Genomic DNA, 13688 nt, shown 5'->3' with positions numbered 1-13688 from the left:
ATCATTTCCAGCTCCGCTGGACGGGACCGGGAAGGATTTTTAAACGGGATGCTGCTGAGTTAATGGGGCGGAGAGCCGGGAGAGCAGCGGGAAGGGCTGAGCAGAAGCGGAGTACGGTCGGGGGGGGCACGGAGCGTTCCCGAGCTGAGGGTACCGCGTGTACAGAGCCGGGCCTGCGGCAATGCAGAGCCGCTGACTTCCTACTGCCATCAGGAGGGGCTCTTTTTGCGGTAGGACCTGGAATGTTTTGTTAAATGTCGTGACCCAGCTGACTTCCGAGCTTTAATTATGCAAATAACTGCTGCGGAGGGTGTGAGCAGGTGCTGGGAAATGTCAGCAGGCGCTGACGTGCCGAACGGGGGAGCTCGGTGTGAGTCAGCCCTTTCTGCTGCTGTAGAAGTAACGGCAAAGTCGAGCAGATATGGAAAAAGCAGCAGTCTGTGCTTTCTGCTCCCTTCTCAGAACAGATAAAAGACTGCGAAGAGGAAATGAAAGGAGAACAGTGAGAAAAATCTGCTCCAATCTCCAGAGCGCTCCTCCTTACAAGAAACGTGGTGTCGTGAGTCGGTTCTGAAACAGAAACATCTTTGAGTTCCATCCCGTTGTCATTTTCTGCCGATAGACTGATGGGACAGCACCCCCCAGCCCGTGCCATGGCTTTGGTGCAGCAGCACTGCAGCGTGGAAGGGCCAATGATGGCTGCACACTGCCTGCCCTCAGCCCCACATCCACTGTGCGGAGCTCCCAGCAAAGCCATCCTGCTGCTGTCCCAGCACAGCCCTACAGCTGGGATCCCCTTCCCACCACATCCCTGGAGCTGAGCTGTGCCCAAAGCAGCCTGACATCAACCCAAGGGACTGAAGCTTCTCTATTATTGTCATTATATTTTATTTTCTTAAAAGAGAGCAGGAAGAGGACAGAATGTGTTTGCACAGTGGCACCACAGAGCCATTGCCAGCTGTCTGGCTGGGAGCCAGCTCCTGTTACAGACTCACGCTCGTGTCTCTGCTCTACATTTACCCATAGAGAATCATAGATACGAAACAGGACGGTCTAACACGATGCTTTTAGCTCAGCCCCATTGCCCTGTCTAAGACCTGGAGACAAAACAGTACAGCCTACTGGGACAGGACGTATCATTTAGAAACTAAGTGGGTGTTCAGACAGTTGCGGTGCAAACACGTTGTAACTACACTGTGTAAGCTGTGCCTTGGGTCAAGGCAGAGGTTCCTGGGTTCCAAGCTGGCTCAGCATCCTCTCACTCCTACACCTGAGGTCTCTCCTTCCAGCATCTGCCATCCCTGCAGCACAGAGGCTCGATGTGTAGCGGGGATCACCTGCATGGAGGGAGAAGTCACCATCTATGAGCTCCAGGGCACCTCGCTCCTGGCATGGGGATGCAACAGAGGGTGTTTGATAGCGACCTCAGCTGAAATCAAGGAGGGGAAAGGCTGCAGGGCTGCTGCTTACCCATGGAGGGGAGTGGAGGCCCTTCGGCTCAAGAGGAGGGCTGCCCCACATGCCAGGAGCTGCAGCAGCGGGGACACAGCCACCTGCCCAGCACCATTCACATGAACTTTGCCATCCAGCTTTAAGCAGCTGCCCTTGGGGGTGGCGGGGCAGCACTCCTGGAAACAGGCAGCCTTCACCCCCCGGGCACAGACAGGCTTGGCAGCCTTGCAGGCTTTGCTGCATCCTGCCACATAATTGAAGCCCGTCTTCTTCATCTGGAAGGAGGAGAGAGATTGACCTGCTGGTCCTGCCCAGCCTCTGGCATTTGCATTGAGGGGATGCACGCAGACTCCAGCACATCCCACCTGTCCTGTCCCAGCCGTACCTCGCAGAAATCATGCCCAACAAAGCATCTAGCTGTGCTCTTCTTGCCTTTGAAACATCCATCCCCATGGCAGGAGAATGCTGCACAGATTTTCCCCTGCAAGACAAGACCAGAGGAGACCTGTGCAGGTGTGGTGCAGGCAGCAGGATGCCCAGGGCCAGATCTGGACCTCAGGCAGCCCTTCCTCCCACAGTGCCCTCCCAAACCCCCCCTATATCTCAGCATTTGGCATCATCTGTCTCCAGCTTTTCATACTAAGAGATAAGAGAGAGCTCCCATCTGCCACTGCAGGAAACCTCACTGCAACACCACCACGAGTTTCAAACCTCCTTTTCCTTCCTCTCAGCAACGCTGTGCAGAGATAAAGCTCCTTCCACCCCATCACTTGGGTGCCCCAGCACCACCCCACCCCTTCTGTGGCTCGAGGAGGCTTTGTCCCACAGCTGCCTTGGGCTGCTTGGAGCATTGCAGACGGTGTGCTTAGCACCCTTACATCTTGCAAAGCTCATTAAGGATTTGTTCCCCTTTCGAGGCAGCTTTCGCACAAAGATCACATCGGGTACCTACATTTCGTGGGGGGGGGCGTGGGGTGGTGGTGGTGGTGATGGTGGTCGTGGGCAGCACGGTGGTGGGGGGAAGATCACCTGTGGGCACAGAGGAGCCCTGAGGACACAGCCCATGTGCAGCCTTCATGTCCACACGCTGGGGCAGAGGAACCACAGCGATGCAGCCCAGCATGATGGATCCGCACACCCACTTCTGTTGCATGCAGCGGGATAAACCATGGAGCAGTTACCATAGGAGCTTGCATTGAGCTGCAGGCAGAGGGAGGTGTTGCAGCACTCCATGGTGCACTGCTGTAGGGTCACGCTGCCATTGGTCCTGCACAGCTCTGCACTGCACACACTGCTGCATCTGGCGGTGTAGTTCATGCTGGAGAAACGATAAAGCTGCAACAGCAGAGCCAAAGGAAAAAAAAAAAACCCACTAGAAGTGCGAAGAGAGGCCATTACAGAGGAGCAAAAATAATGGACAGAGTGGGACAGTGGCAAAGGAAAATCAGGTGTTGTGCTCACAGCCTCCAGCAGCCGCTCTAAGCTCCATACCTCGCAGAAGGTCTCATTGTAGCAGGTGGTCGTCATGTTGCTGTGGGCCTCATCCTGGTAACACCTCTCCCCGGAGCACTGGAAGCTCTGACAGCTGAGCTGGGGGGAGGACACGCCAGGGGGTCACAGCGCAGCAGAGCTTCTGCATGGCCAGCATCCCCCTTCCCTCTCCTTACCGGGGTTTGTTCTGTATGGTTCATGGAGGCGTTGGCAGCCACTGAAGCCTGGCTGATGGACACCCAAGTGGTGGTGGTGGTCACTGAGGTGTGGTTGGAGGCAGCCATTGAGGCACTGGCGGTAGCCACTGAGGTCTGGTTGGTGGCCACCAATGCCTGATTGGAGGTGGCTACTGAGGCACTGGTGGCAGACACTGAGGCCTGATTGGTGGCTACTGATGCCTGGTTGGAGGTGGCCACTGAGGTCTGGTTGGTGGCCACCAATGCCTGGTCGTAGGTGGTCACTGAGGTCTGATTGGTGGCCACTGAGGTCTGGTTGGTGGCCATGGATGCCTGGTTGGTTGTGGACATTGAGGCACTGGTGGCAGCCACCGAGGCATGGGTGGTGACTATGGACATGTTGACCACTTTGCGCCCTAAAAAAAACACAAAGTTCCCCCTTGGTGAAGGAAATAGCATCCATGTGGTCCCCCATCCCAAACAAGAACAAAGATCTGCTTGCAGCCAGCAGGGAGGAGCCTGCCCAGCGGGTCAGAGATAATCGCTGACTATGGAAACGTTACAGCAGCTTCTCCCTTCCCCTTCGAGGCACATTGCATAGGAGATACAGCCATTTCTGGGGTCAAAACCTCAAGAAAATTTCCTGAGCACAGCTCTGTCCAATAGCTTACAGCCAAGAGGGGACAGGGATGTTGTCCCATCACACCAAGTTGCCTTTGCCCCATTCCCAAGAGGATCCTCTGCTGTGCACTCACCTGCTATGGCAAGAGGGCCCTGGGTGCAGAAGTGCAGAGCCAAGACACAGAGCAGCAGGCCTGAAACAGAGCAGAGACAACTGGGACCATCAGAGGCCAAGTTCAGCCCTGGCAGTCTCCCTGGGAGAGCAGGGATCCGTGCAGGCTGTGGGGTAGCAGCTCTGGGATGGACACTGCTCAGAGCCCCCATTACCTGGAGTAGGGAAGAGCTGCCGGTGAGCTGCCATCACCCCCACCAGCAACCTCAGCTGGGACCTGGCAGAGAGATGCAATCAGAACTGGGCAATCAGAACCAGCTCATCACCCAGAAGTTATCCTTGTCTGGCATCAGAGACCAAGAGCCAGGCTCTTCCAGTCTCGGTTGCAGCACGAGAAGGCTGAACAAGCACTGAGGGATCCAGGGAGCACTTCTCCCTGTGGGCTCAGACCCAGGGCTCAGCCCAGCCCTGCCAAACAGGAGCCCCCTGGGAGGCCATGTGCTGCTGTTGGTGTGGTAACTCTCCACCTCTGTGTAACACAGAGCCGTGAACAGCACCAGCTTGGCACCACACACAGCAAACTGCTGATGCTGTTGTAAATGAAGAAGCTGCCCCAGCTCAGGATGGTGCCACACACATACCTGTTGCATGGAATTCTGAATCCAGTTGTCTGCATTGCCTCCCAACACCGACCCCTTGCACTGCTCACACCACACGTGGGGAAGTTCCACCTCCTTTGGTGTTTCCTGAGATACACTGCTCTCCATTGAATGAAAGCAGACATCTTCCTTGCAAAATCTTTGCCAGTTTAAATAAGGAAGCAGCAGAGATGACTCCAAACATGCTCCAAGGCTGCTTTCCAAATACCCCCCCTTCTGCCTTAGGATTTAAGCTCAGATAGCATTCCCAGGGCACTCTTTCAGAATGACAGAAAACAATACAGGCTGGAGTTTCTCACCTCCCAGAGCAGGGCAGCCCCCCAACCCAGGCCAGGTTAGGACAGCCCTTACTGAGGCTGGTACAGCTCCAGCACAGCCAGACCCACCTCCAGGACAGGCTAAGAACAAACCAGAAAAGGCTCACCCTGAAACAAGCTTCTCAACCCCAAGCAGGGAAAGGAATCTGCTCATAGACTCACCCTCTGTGTCCGTGCCCTGAAAGCCCCTGCACACCAGAGGAAGCCTGCAGCTGCTGCAAGAGATGGAGAGCCTCTGAGCACCGAGCAGCTACAGCACCTGCAGTACCTGCAGCACAGCACATGCCCTGGTGGCAGTGAGCAGCCCCACCCTGCCAACCACCAGCTGCGCAAACCGTCACCCAGGGAGAAGGGTTTGTTACCTGCAGCCCTGCTGGATTTGGAGATGCAAATGTCCATGCGCAGTGACAACTGAGAAAAGGATTTTCAAGGCAAGAGATGTCGCGCCAGCACGTCTATGCCAAAATGAAAGCCCACTGTAGGCAGTGTGAGGGCTGCCATAAACCCCAATGCCTCTGCCCAGTGCCTCTTTTCTCCTCACAGGACTTTAATTCGTGTGGTAGTATCACAGTTCAAGAGAACCAAAGGAAGGATCTGTGCTAGCATCTACCAGGCCTTCAAGTCAATGCCAGTGCTGGACAAACTAACACAAACTACCCACATGGCAGCCCATCCTAAACAAAGCTCATTTATTTGTTCCCTGAAAAAAATCCCAGTAGCCAAAGCCTCACAGGAAGCCAAAGCAGCAATGCAAGCCAAATATCTGCTCTGCAAAGGGGCACAAAGAAAGACATTAAACTATGATATAGTACAAGACCATTATGCATTGGCAGCATGCAATGCTCATGTATGTGCTTTAAAGAAGGCAATCCTCATCATAAAAACTTCCATCAGCACTGGAATAAGAGAGAAGTAATTGTTTCTAACAATTCAAACTGTGTAGAAAGTGTTTGAATAATACCATCATCAAATCTCCTCCTTCCAGCATACAAAAGGAGACACATTTTCAGCATTTCCTAAGTTAAAATCAATTTATTTTTAAGGTGTTTTTTTTTTTTTAATATAAAATAACATCACAAGACTGCTTTTCACAAAGGGCTTACTAGAAAGCGATTCTATAAAGTATCCTATGCTCATGCAAATAGAAAAATCCATAAACTGAAGAAGAACTGGAGCTGGTGACACTTCTCCTTTCTTTTTTCTGATGTGAAATCCTTCACCTGGGAAAAGTTACAGCAGCCCTTGACGTTTCAAGTCTTCGTAGGTCTTTTTATTCACCACATTCCCACTGGAGTCCTCATATTCCTCCTAGAGTGGAATGAACAGTTTAGAGACACCTGCATGCGGCCTGACTCAGGTTCTGCTACAGCATTCACAGCTGCATCTGAGCACAACCACTCTGCCAAGAGCCTCTCCACATGAAGATACGCAGCTGATCTACCAGCAAGCTCAGTAAGATCTTATCTAGACTCAGAATAATTACAGAAGGCTCTGAAGTGCCACTGGAGATCTCAGCCTGTGATACAGCTTGTGTTAGAAATTCTCCGGCCAGAGCCACTTCATGCAAGGCAGATGAAGGCTCCCAAGTACATTAGACTAGAAATGTCCCAGTGCCTCTGCCATCTCACCTCTGTATCAGGCTGCCACCTCTCTGAAGCCTTCTGCAGTTTCAGCTTTGCCCACACTGTAAATACAAAGCCATTCACAATATGAGTACCATTTCGCTTCAGATACTGGATTTGAAACTACTAAAATACATCAGCATTTAAAACAAAAAATAAGATAAACACCAAACACTGTCACTTCTGTGCCTTTCACGAAGTACTGCAGGCTTTCAAAATCTCCCGTGAGGCTCCACCATTTCTGAATGTTTTGCTGGCTTCCCCACAGAGACTGTGATGAGTATCAGTTAAGTAACAGTTGCATGGGATCACACAGTCACACTCTGAATAAATGGTGGCCCACTACACTTGGCTGAGATTCCATACATAAAGCATTGCAGGCAAAACAGCTGGCAAGAAACAGACATTTGGCTGGCATTCCTAGCAAACATCTAATTCTGCAGGCATTCAACAAGAAACAAAGACATTCTCTCTCTAAGAACTCGGAGAGATGTTCCAATGAAGGGTGATCCCACCAGCATCATGCTTCTTACACTCCTTCCTTAAATTAGTCACCAGTATGAGGTAATACATTTTTGGCCAGAGCTAGCAAATGCCAATGTTCTTGCAGCACATTCCCAGTTCTGTGCAAAGAAATGTCATCAAGACTTACGTGAGACAGCATCCTCAATCTGTGTGACATTGGCAAAATGTGCAGTGTTGGGAATGCCCAGGCATCTCATTCCATGAGCATGACGCCACTCCTGGGAACGAGAGGCAAAAGTCACTGAGAGGGAATGCCACCTCACCCACAATGCCTATGAGAAGTCCTATTATACTCTAAACAGTGTAAAACAAATACTAACAAAACACAAATCTCCCAAGCATTTTTTTCTGATGGTAACAAGACACTGGCAGTGCTCTGCATCAATCAGGCCTGGATAGCAGTGTTCAAACAAGAGGTGACCAGACAGAAATTGGCAGAACAGACCTTCAGATGCTCTGGATAATTTCCAGTTCCAATAGCATGGCCCTGCAGCATCAGCACAGACCACATTTTATAAGTGGAAGAAATGCCACTCAGATGCTCGTGTCATTTACTCGTTACTTATTACAAAGATCTGTATGTGGCATTGATGGTTCTTGTGACAAAACATTACTTACTGCAAAATGGCGTTGAAAAGCTTTGGGCCCTCGGTAGGTGTAGTTACCACAAATCTCACAGTTGTAGTTGATGTTTAAACCATGTAGTTTATATAACCAGTATGGGATTGGCTGAGAAGGGAATACAAACAAAGATTAGGCCAAGTGACAAGGGAGTTTCAAACAGAAGAGAAGCATGGAGTTAAGTGGAATCTCCCACTTCTTCAGAGCTAAATCCAGACCTAACAGTCTCGGTTACCTTGCCATCCCAACCAAGGGGCAGATTTTTAGGATTATAAATGATTTCATTTTCTTCATCTTCACTCTCACTCTCACTGATCTGCTCTTCTTCCTCCTCCTCCCTCTCTTCCCCTGTCCGTGCTTGCTTACGTTGCACATTCTCATGAGTAAGGTGTCTCTGTTCCTAGAGTGGGAGAAAATAGAAGGAGCTGTTCACACAACAGCAACAGCAACAAAATAAGATGGCAAGACAATGGCAGCTGCTACCATAATCCAAACTGAAGCAAGGATTTAAAGCAAGCATTAAGGAGGAACAAGAAAGAAATAAAGGCAGGCAGGTTTCCCCATAGGAACATGTAAACTTCTGGAAAGAAAACTAATTCTTCTGGACAGTCTATGAAGGCACTTCATAAAGACAAGAATGATCTTCTGGTCACTGCTGGACAGATCTGCAACCAAAAGCTCAAAGACAAAATAAAATTCTTACCCCAAGAACTTCGACATATTCATATATCTGAGCTTCCAGGAATGCAAGATCCTTATTTCTTTCAGTGTCTCTGAAAACAGATAAAGAAATTTCACTAAGTCCGTTCCAGAACTGCAAACACCAAACACATACAGAACTCCTTTCCACACATTTGACTCATGTGCAGCAAGAGATAGGGCTGACATAAACTAAACTGCATGCAAACTATTCAGCTCTGATATCTTACATTTGGTTGAGGACCAAAGTAAAAGGATTCCAATACTCTGGGAATCTAGCACAACTATAGAGTGGTGATGTTTATATCCCAGTGATGGGATCAGCACCGACCTGAGAATGACCTTAAAGAACTCACCTTTTGATTCCCTTTGTCTTTGGATTCTTAGCAAACAAGGAAGGATCGAGTGCTTCTAGGGACTTGCCTTTAGTACTAAAAAGCCTCTGAGCACGCTCTTCCAGAGTCCTGTGGAGAAACAGGGAGGAGATGAATTCAGATCACAGTTTTCTATTTCCAGAGTACCATTTGAATTCACACAACAACATCATAAATTCAGCTTTTAAGAGATGAAGAGATTTTCTATGATCTTTGTCTTTGTTTTTTAGACCACATTCTTCTATACAAGAGACTTCAGTACAGCACACTTCAAAACTGTAGATCACAGAATCCCTGATTGGTTTTCAATGTGTTGAACATCATTAAAGTAATTCTTGTATAATAGAGATGCCAAACAAATATCCCATAAAGGAATGTAAGGTGGAAAGACCTCAAAAACTGAAAAGGAATTAGGAAGAGAGTGCATCTTACCCTCCACATTTCAGTCCCAGGGCCAATAACGCTGATTTTAGTCTGTCCAGTCCTAGGGAGGCCAATTCCTATTCAATATAGCAAATCACAGTAAGATAAGAGCTATTAAAAAATATATAATATGGATGTATATCTCATTAAAAAAAAGAAGAAAAGAGGAAGAAGGAACAGCACTAAAGAAATGACTGTCAAGTGTGTGCCACTCCTTACTGAAAAAATGAGGAAAGTGACAAATCTCAATAGACCTTACAAGTTGCAGCCCTCTAGTGGGAGAAATTAAATCATCAGCATGACCAATGTTCCATCCAGAGAGAACAGAGCCCAAAACAAAAGCTCAAGAAGCAAAATGATGGAAAGAAACCAAATGGTTAAGCTCCCATCTGCCCAAAATTTACGACCAGGTGCACAGCACTGAATACGTACTTCCCAAGAGGAAAACGCTGAGAGATCCAGGTGGGCTCCAGCATGAGTGAGTGCACTGCTGGTCTCTTTCTGCCAAGAGAAGACACATGGGACATCTGTGTGATATTCTTTAACTCTTCATGCAATACAGTCATCCAACATACAGAAAAGCAGTTCATTTCACACACACAAACATTCTATCACTGAACCGTGCAATGAAATAACAGAAAAGATTAAAAGCAAGCAAAGCTTTAAAAAGGCTACTTTCAAATGCAAGTTCTCTTCAAACTCCACCTCAGCAATGATTTCACACAAACAATGCATAGGAAATCCATCACAAACACAAAAGCATTCACACTGAATTCACAGCTGCTTCACACTGAATTCACAGCTGCTCACCGGCCAGCCAGGGAACGTTCCATTTTCCCACTTTTTCTCAAACTCAGTCTGAATTTTCCCAAAGAGCTCATTCTGGTCCAGTAATGGTTTCACTCGATCTGTGTACTCCTGTAGGTACTCAAGAAGCATTTCAAGATACCTGGCAGAATAATTATCAGCACAGACAATTCCATATCAAATTGCTGATATAACAATATCAAAGTTATCAAGATTAGAATAGCTTTTAATACAATAAACAAAAGTAGTTCCACAGAATAAGAAGCCCAATGGCTTTCCACATTTTGTTGTGCTTCATGTTCTCTCAGGGCTCAAAAGATTTACGTCTGAGTTACAACAGCTCAGTTACCCAATCTATATCTCCTATGCTTGATTGCTAACTGTTCCTGAAGCTGGACACTTGAGAAGCAAATTCCTTCTCATCAACTGTCATAAATGAAGCAGGCAGGACAAAAGGCTCACCTCTTATATTCAGCATTTTTTCTCTCTTTGGGAATGTCAAAGAGTTGGTCAAATGTAGAAAGATAAGTGATGTAATCCAGTTTCTAAGAAGAAAAAAAGTTTGAGTCAGACTTTATACACATGCAGCCAAATCAGCATCCAATTTCCAATTACCAGACCAGAAGAAAAGCAGAAAGCTCATGCCTTTATTCTGCACAGGGCTGGGGTTTACCATGTGCTTTCGAACACAATGCAAAACAAGCACTCTGAAACAGCTATTTCGAAATAAATGACATTTAAAACAAACAAACAACAAACCAAGAAAAGAAAGAGCCCTCAGCCTTCAGCACTGAAGTATAACACAGCTGAGTGCCCACACTAATGCAGCCACTTACCTCTGATGATTTCAGATTAATGTATTTGAGATAGCAATCGTGCAGATCTAAGTATCGTCCATACCCTTCTTCATCTGTGAATTCTACCAGGTCTGCAGGAAAGAGCACACAGAGCTTTGTTACAAACTTAACATTCTCTGCTTATTATATGCATGCTTTAGAATCTGAAAATAACATTAAGTGCAGACTAATTTATCCTTCTTACGCATGCTTATAATGCAAATGGATGCTCAGTGACTAGATGTCTGCTGGCTTCCTTCTGTTATATAAGAACATTCCTCAAAAGAATCATCACAACTGTTGAGTATTTCAGGGTGGCTGCAGCTCAGAAGAATTTAAATGAAATAAGAGCAATTGTCATGGTTAATGTAGGAAAAGGGAGGTGCAACTCTCAAACATGCAAAATAGATCAGACAGGTCACTAAATCACAGCAAGCAATGTATTCTCACTTAAACTAGCCTCAAAAAAGAAACAAACAAAACCCTAAAGACTTACTTTGAGCTTCCTCACTTGGGTTGTCTCTGGCCTTCAACAGTTCCTCAAACTCCACTGACATTGGAACACAAATCTTCAAGAACAGACAGAAGTTACAGAAAAAGTGATTAGTTCAGCTAATGTCCGGGAATAATTCATACAGACTGCAAGCAGTAAAACTGGTAACTGAAGAGGTGTTCAAAGCACTTCTTCATGATTATATTTGCACTAAGGAAAAAAAGTACAAACCAGTGACTCTGACTTTAGACTGCCTTAGGCAGGCAAGAATGAATACTAGCTCAGAAGCAGAATGCCCTTTAACTAATAGAGTGTGTGGAGGACATGGTGAGCATCCTGCAGTTTCTCCTGCTCACAGAGGCTTATATGAAGCCTTAAAGCACCACCTATTCTTGAACACTTTGTTCTCCTGAGTGACATTTTAATACAGCAGAGAAAAAACCCAACACACCACAAATCAGTTATTCTTATGAAGCAGCTACTTACCTCATTGGGATGCTTTCGGTGGAACTCTTTAATTTGTTTCAGTCTATTGTAGAATTCTGCAAATTCATTTGGCCCTGAAATGGCACTGAGCTCCTCCTTCCGCAAGCTACAGGTTCATGAAAAGAAGACAGATCAAGAAAAAAAGAAGCAGCAAACAAGAAAGAAAACATGTTTATGCTGATATAATCTTTTTGGAAATCTAACGCTGCATTCTGCTCCCACAAAACACCAGTGAGACTGACAGCACAGCCCCACAAAGCTGCTCTGATGTTCCACAGGAATCCAGGTCCATGCTTTGAGGATCTGGGTCACATCTCAACTGAAAATGCTGCAGTCTCAGTTACAAACACTCAAGTCTCCCTCAATGATTCAATCCAAGGAAACAATGAAACGTTTGTGTTGTGCACAAACACATTTAACGTGAAGTCTGGGTCCTCCTCCAGCAGGTTTAGGGCTGACCCCCAGCCTTGCACTGCAGTGTCACTTCTGCCCAGTTTACAGCAGATCCAGAGGAGCCCCAGTTCCGCTATCCGCGAGCCAGCAGGCTGCACACTCACCCATCCTTGTCGTCATACAGGTCCCTCAGGTTGCCGCTCACTTCCATGTACCTCTAAAACACAACACAAACCCCACGCTGCCACCGCGAACCTCAGCCGGGCCCGGCCCCGCAGCTCGGCGGCACGGCAGCCGCCTGGGCCGTCCCGCGCGGATCCCGGGGCCGCAGCGGCCCACCCCGCCCGACTCACGTCCTGCATGGCCCGCGTCCGGTGGTCGGAGTTGATCTGATCGCGGAGCTGCGGGAAGAGGAACGGCGTCAGCGAGGGCCTGGGCCCGGCCCATCCCCCACACAACGCCTCCGAGCCCTCCCGCCTTTCCCCGGGCGCACCGTGGACTTCTTGGTGAGCATCTCCTTCACCATGACGTCCATCAGCCGCTCCCGCTCCTCATGATAGCGCCGCTGCTGCTCCAGGATCGTCTCCATCCTCCCGCGTCCCGCCCGGAAATCGACGCGAGCTACTTCCGGTACACTCTGTGCGCTACCGGAAGGGTCCGGCCCCGCCCTGAGCCGCGCCGGAAGGGTCCGCACTGAACGTGGGTCCGCGGTGATTCTCGCTGCTGAGAAGCGGGGGAGGCAGAACTGTGTAGCCGCTCTCCCACATCTCGTGCAGCCTCGAGGCAGTGTGGAGCGGTAGGAAGCCACTCCGATATCGGATGGTGGGAGAAGAGGGCTGAACGCCCACAAATCCTGTCCCAAACGCTGCTAGCGCAGTGGCTTTGTCCCAGTGTGCATTGAAGGGGACAGCTGCTCGCAGCCTGAACAGCCTCTGGGCCTCCAAGAGCTCAGCACGGGTGTCAGTGCCATCCCCTGATAGTGCACAACTGCTCCCAAACGCACCTATGTCCCCACACAAACAGGCAGCACACGCCCTCCCCAGGGCCGTCCACCCAGCAGAGTCCTTCAGGGTCTGCATTCACACACTGCCCTTTGTTGCAGGGCCCAGGCAGCGATTAGAAAAGCCACAGTTTGAGCTGCCCCCCCTCAGAATCAATGTGAGCACTCTGCAGCTCTGCTCATGCCTGTCCTGAGGATGGGCGAGCGCTGCAGGTGCCCCAAGGCCGGGATGAAAGCCTTCAGCCTGAGGGCGGCTGTGTGCAGCGTTACACAGCCATGAATCACAGCCGCAGCAGGAACAGGCCCAGCAGAACAAAACATGTCCAGTCCGGTGCTGCCTCCTTTCTGCCTGCCCCGGGTCACAGCTGTTGCTCCTGGGAAAAACAGGCGCTGTGTTTGGTGGGCTTTGGATATCACAGCTCAAAGGAGGTGGCTCTGGGGGACGTCCTCCTGCAGAGGTCGTGGTTGTGGCCTTCCACTTTTTTCTTGGATTTTAATCACCGCCTTCAGATCTACTCTAAATGCTGAGGAGCGTGGCAGTGCTTTGCCCCCACTTTGCCAGATGCAAAACTATAATTAAA

At 48.9% G+C, this 13688-nt stretch overlaps 2 protein-coding genes across 5 annotated transcripts; both read right to left on the bottom strand.

Annotated features, from left to right (window-relative positions):
- Nucleotides 1–871: 871 nt before the first annotated feature.
- Nucleotides 872–5688, bottom strand: LOC107055024 (putative GPI-anchored protein pfl2). 4 transcript variants are annotated; one of them, XM_046903710.1, is made up of 9 exons: nucleotides 4991–5688; nucleotides 4068–4129; nucleotides 3875–3934; nucleotides 3120–3535; nucleotides 2944–3042; nucleotides 2634–2787; nucleotides 1838–2481; nucleotides 1471–1727; nucleotides 872–1337 (listed from the first exon to the last, which is right to left on the bottom strand). In XM_046903710.1, the coding sequence occupies exons 1-7, from the start codon at nucleotides 5110–5112 to the stop codon at nucleotides 2327–2329; spliced, it is 1068 nt and encodes a 355-aa protein (XP_046759666.1). In that variant the 5' UTR covers nucleotides 5113–5688; the 3' UTR covers nucleotides 872–1337; nucleotides 1471–1727; nucleotides 1838–2326. The 4 variants fall into 4 exon arrangements, with proteins under 4 accessions (XP_046759666.1, XP_040507690.1, XP_046759665.1 ...); XM_040651756.2 differs by having other exon boundaries at nucleotides 2634–3042; XM_046903709.1 differs by having other exon boundaries at nucleotides 2634–3042; nucleotides 4068–5130.
- A 152-nt stretch (nucleotides 5689–5840) lies between these two features.
- On the bottom strand, nucleotides 5841–12720 carry SF3A3 (splicing factor 3a subunit 3). Its single transcript, XM_001232934.7, has 17 exons — nucleotides 12601–12720; nucleotides 12461–12508; nucleotides 12272–12324; nucleotides 11715–11820; nucleotides 11232–11304; nucleotides 10736–10827; nucleotides 10362–10444; nucleotides 9903–10041; nucleotides 9525–9593; nucleotides 9102–9169; nucleotides 8652–8759; nucleotides 8300–8369; nucleotides 7832–7996; nucleotides 7594–7704; nucleotides 7103–7193; nucleotides 6457–6512; nucleotides 5841–6136 (listed from the first exon to the last, which is right to left on the bottom strand). The coding sequence occupies exons 1-17, from the start codon at nucleotides 12694–12696 to the stop codon at nucleotides 6059–6061; spliced, it is 1506 nt and encodes a 501-aa protein (XP_001232935.1). The 5' UTR covers nucleotides 12697–12720; the 3' UTR covers nucleotides 5841–6058.
- Nucleotides 12721–13688: the final 968 nt, after the last annotated feature.

This window comes from Gallus gallus, chromosome 23 (genome assembly GCF_016699485.2).
Source record: "Gallus gallus isolate bGalGal1 chromosome 23, bGalGal1.mat.broiler.GRCg7b, whole genome shotgun sequence".
NCBI lineage: Eukaryota > Metazoa > Chordata > Aves > Galliformes > Phasianidae > Gallus > Gallus gallus.
The sequence above is the reverse complement of the archived record's forward strand: the minus strand, read 5'-3'. Positions and strand labels throughout refer to the sequence as shown.

Excerpts from the sequence above, each read along its gene's own strand:
- LOC107055024 (XM_040651756.2), bottom strand. The coding sequence starts at position 5,112 with ATGTGCTGTGCTGCAGGTACTGCAGGTGCTGTAGCTGCTCGGTGCTCA. Across the intron at positions 3,935-4,067 it reads GCAGCTCTTCCCTACTCCAG|GCCTGCTGCTCTGTGTCTTG; the intron begins GTAATGGGGGCT and ends GCTCTGTTTCAG. Across the intron at positions 3,536-3,874 it reads GGGCCCTCTTGCCATAGCAG|GGCGCAAAGTGGTCAACATG; the intron begins GTGAGTGCACAG and ends TGTTTTTTTTAG.
- SF3A3 (XM_001232934.7), bottom strand. The coding sequence starts at position 12,696 with ATGGAGACGATCCTGGAGCAGCAGCGGCGCTATCATGAGGAGCGGGAG. Across the intron at positions 11,305-11,714 it reads ACCGAAAGCATCCCAATGAG|ATTTGTGTTCCAATGTCAGT; the intron begins GTAAGTAGCTGC and ends CTGTTCTTGAAG. Across the intron at positions 9,594-9,902 it reads GAACGTTCCCTGGCTGGCCG|AAAGAGACCAGCAGTGCACT; the intron begins GTGAGCAGCTGT and ends TTCTCTTGGCAG.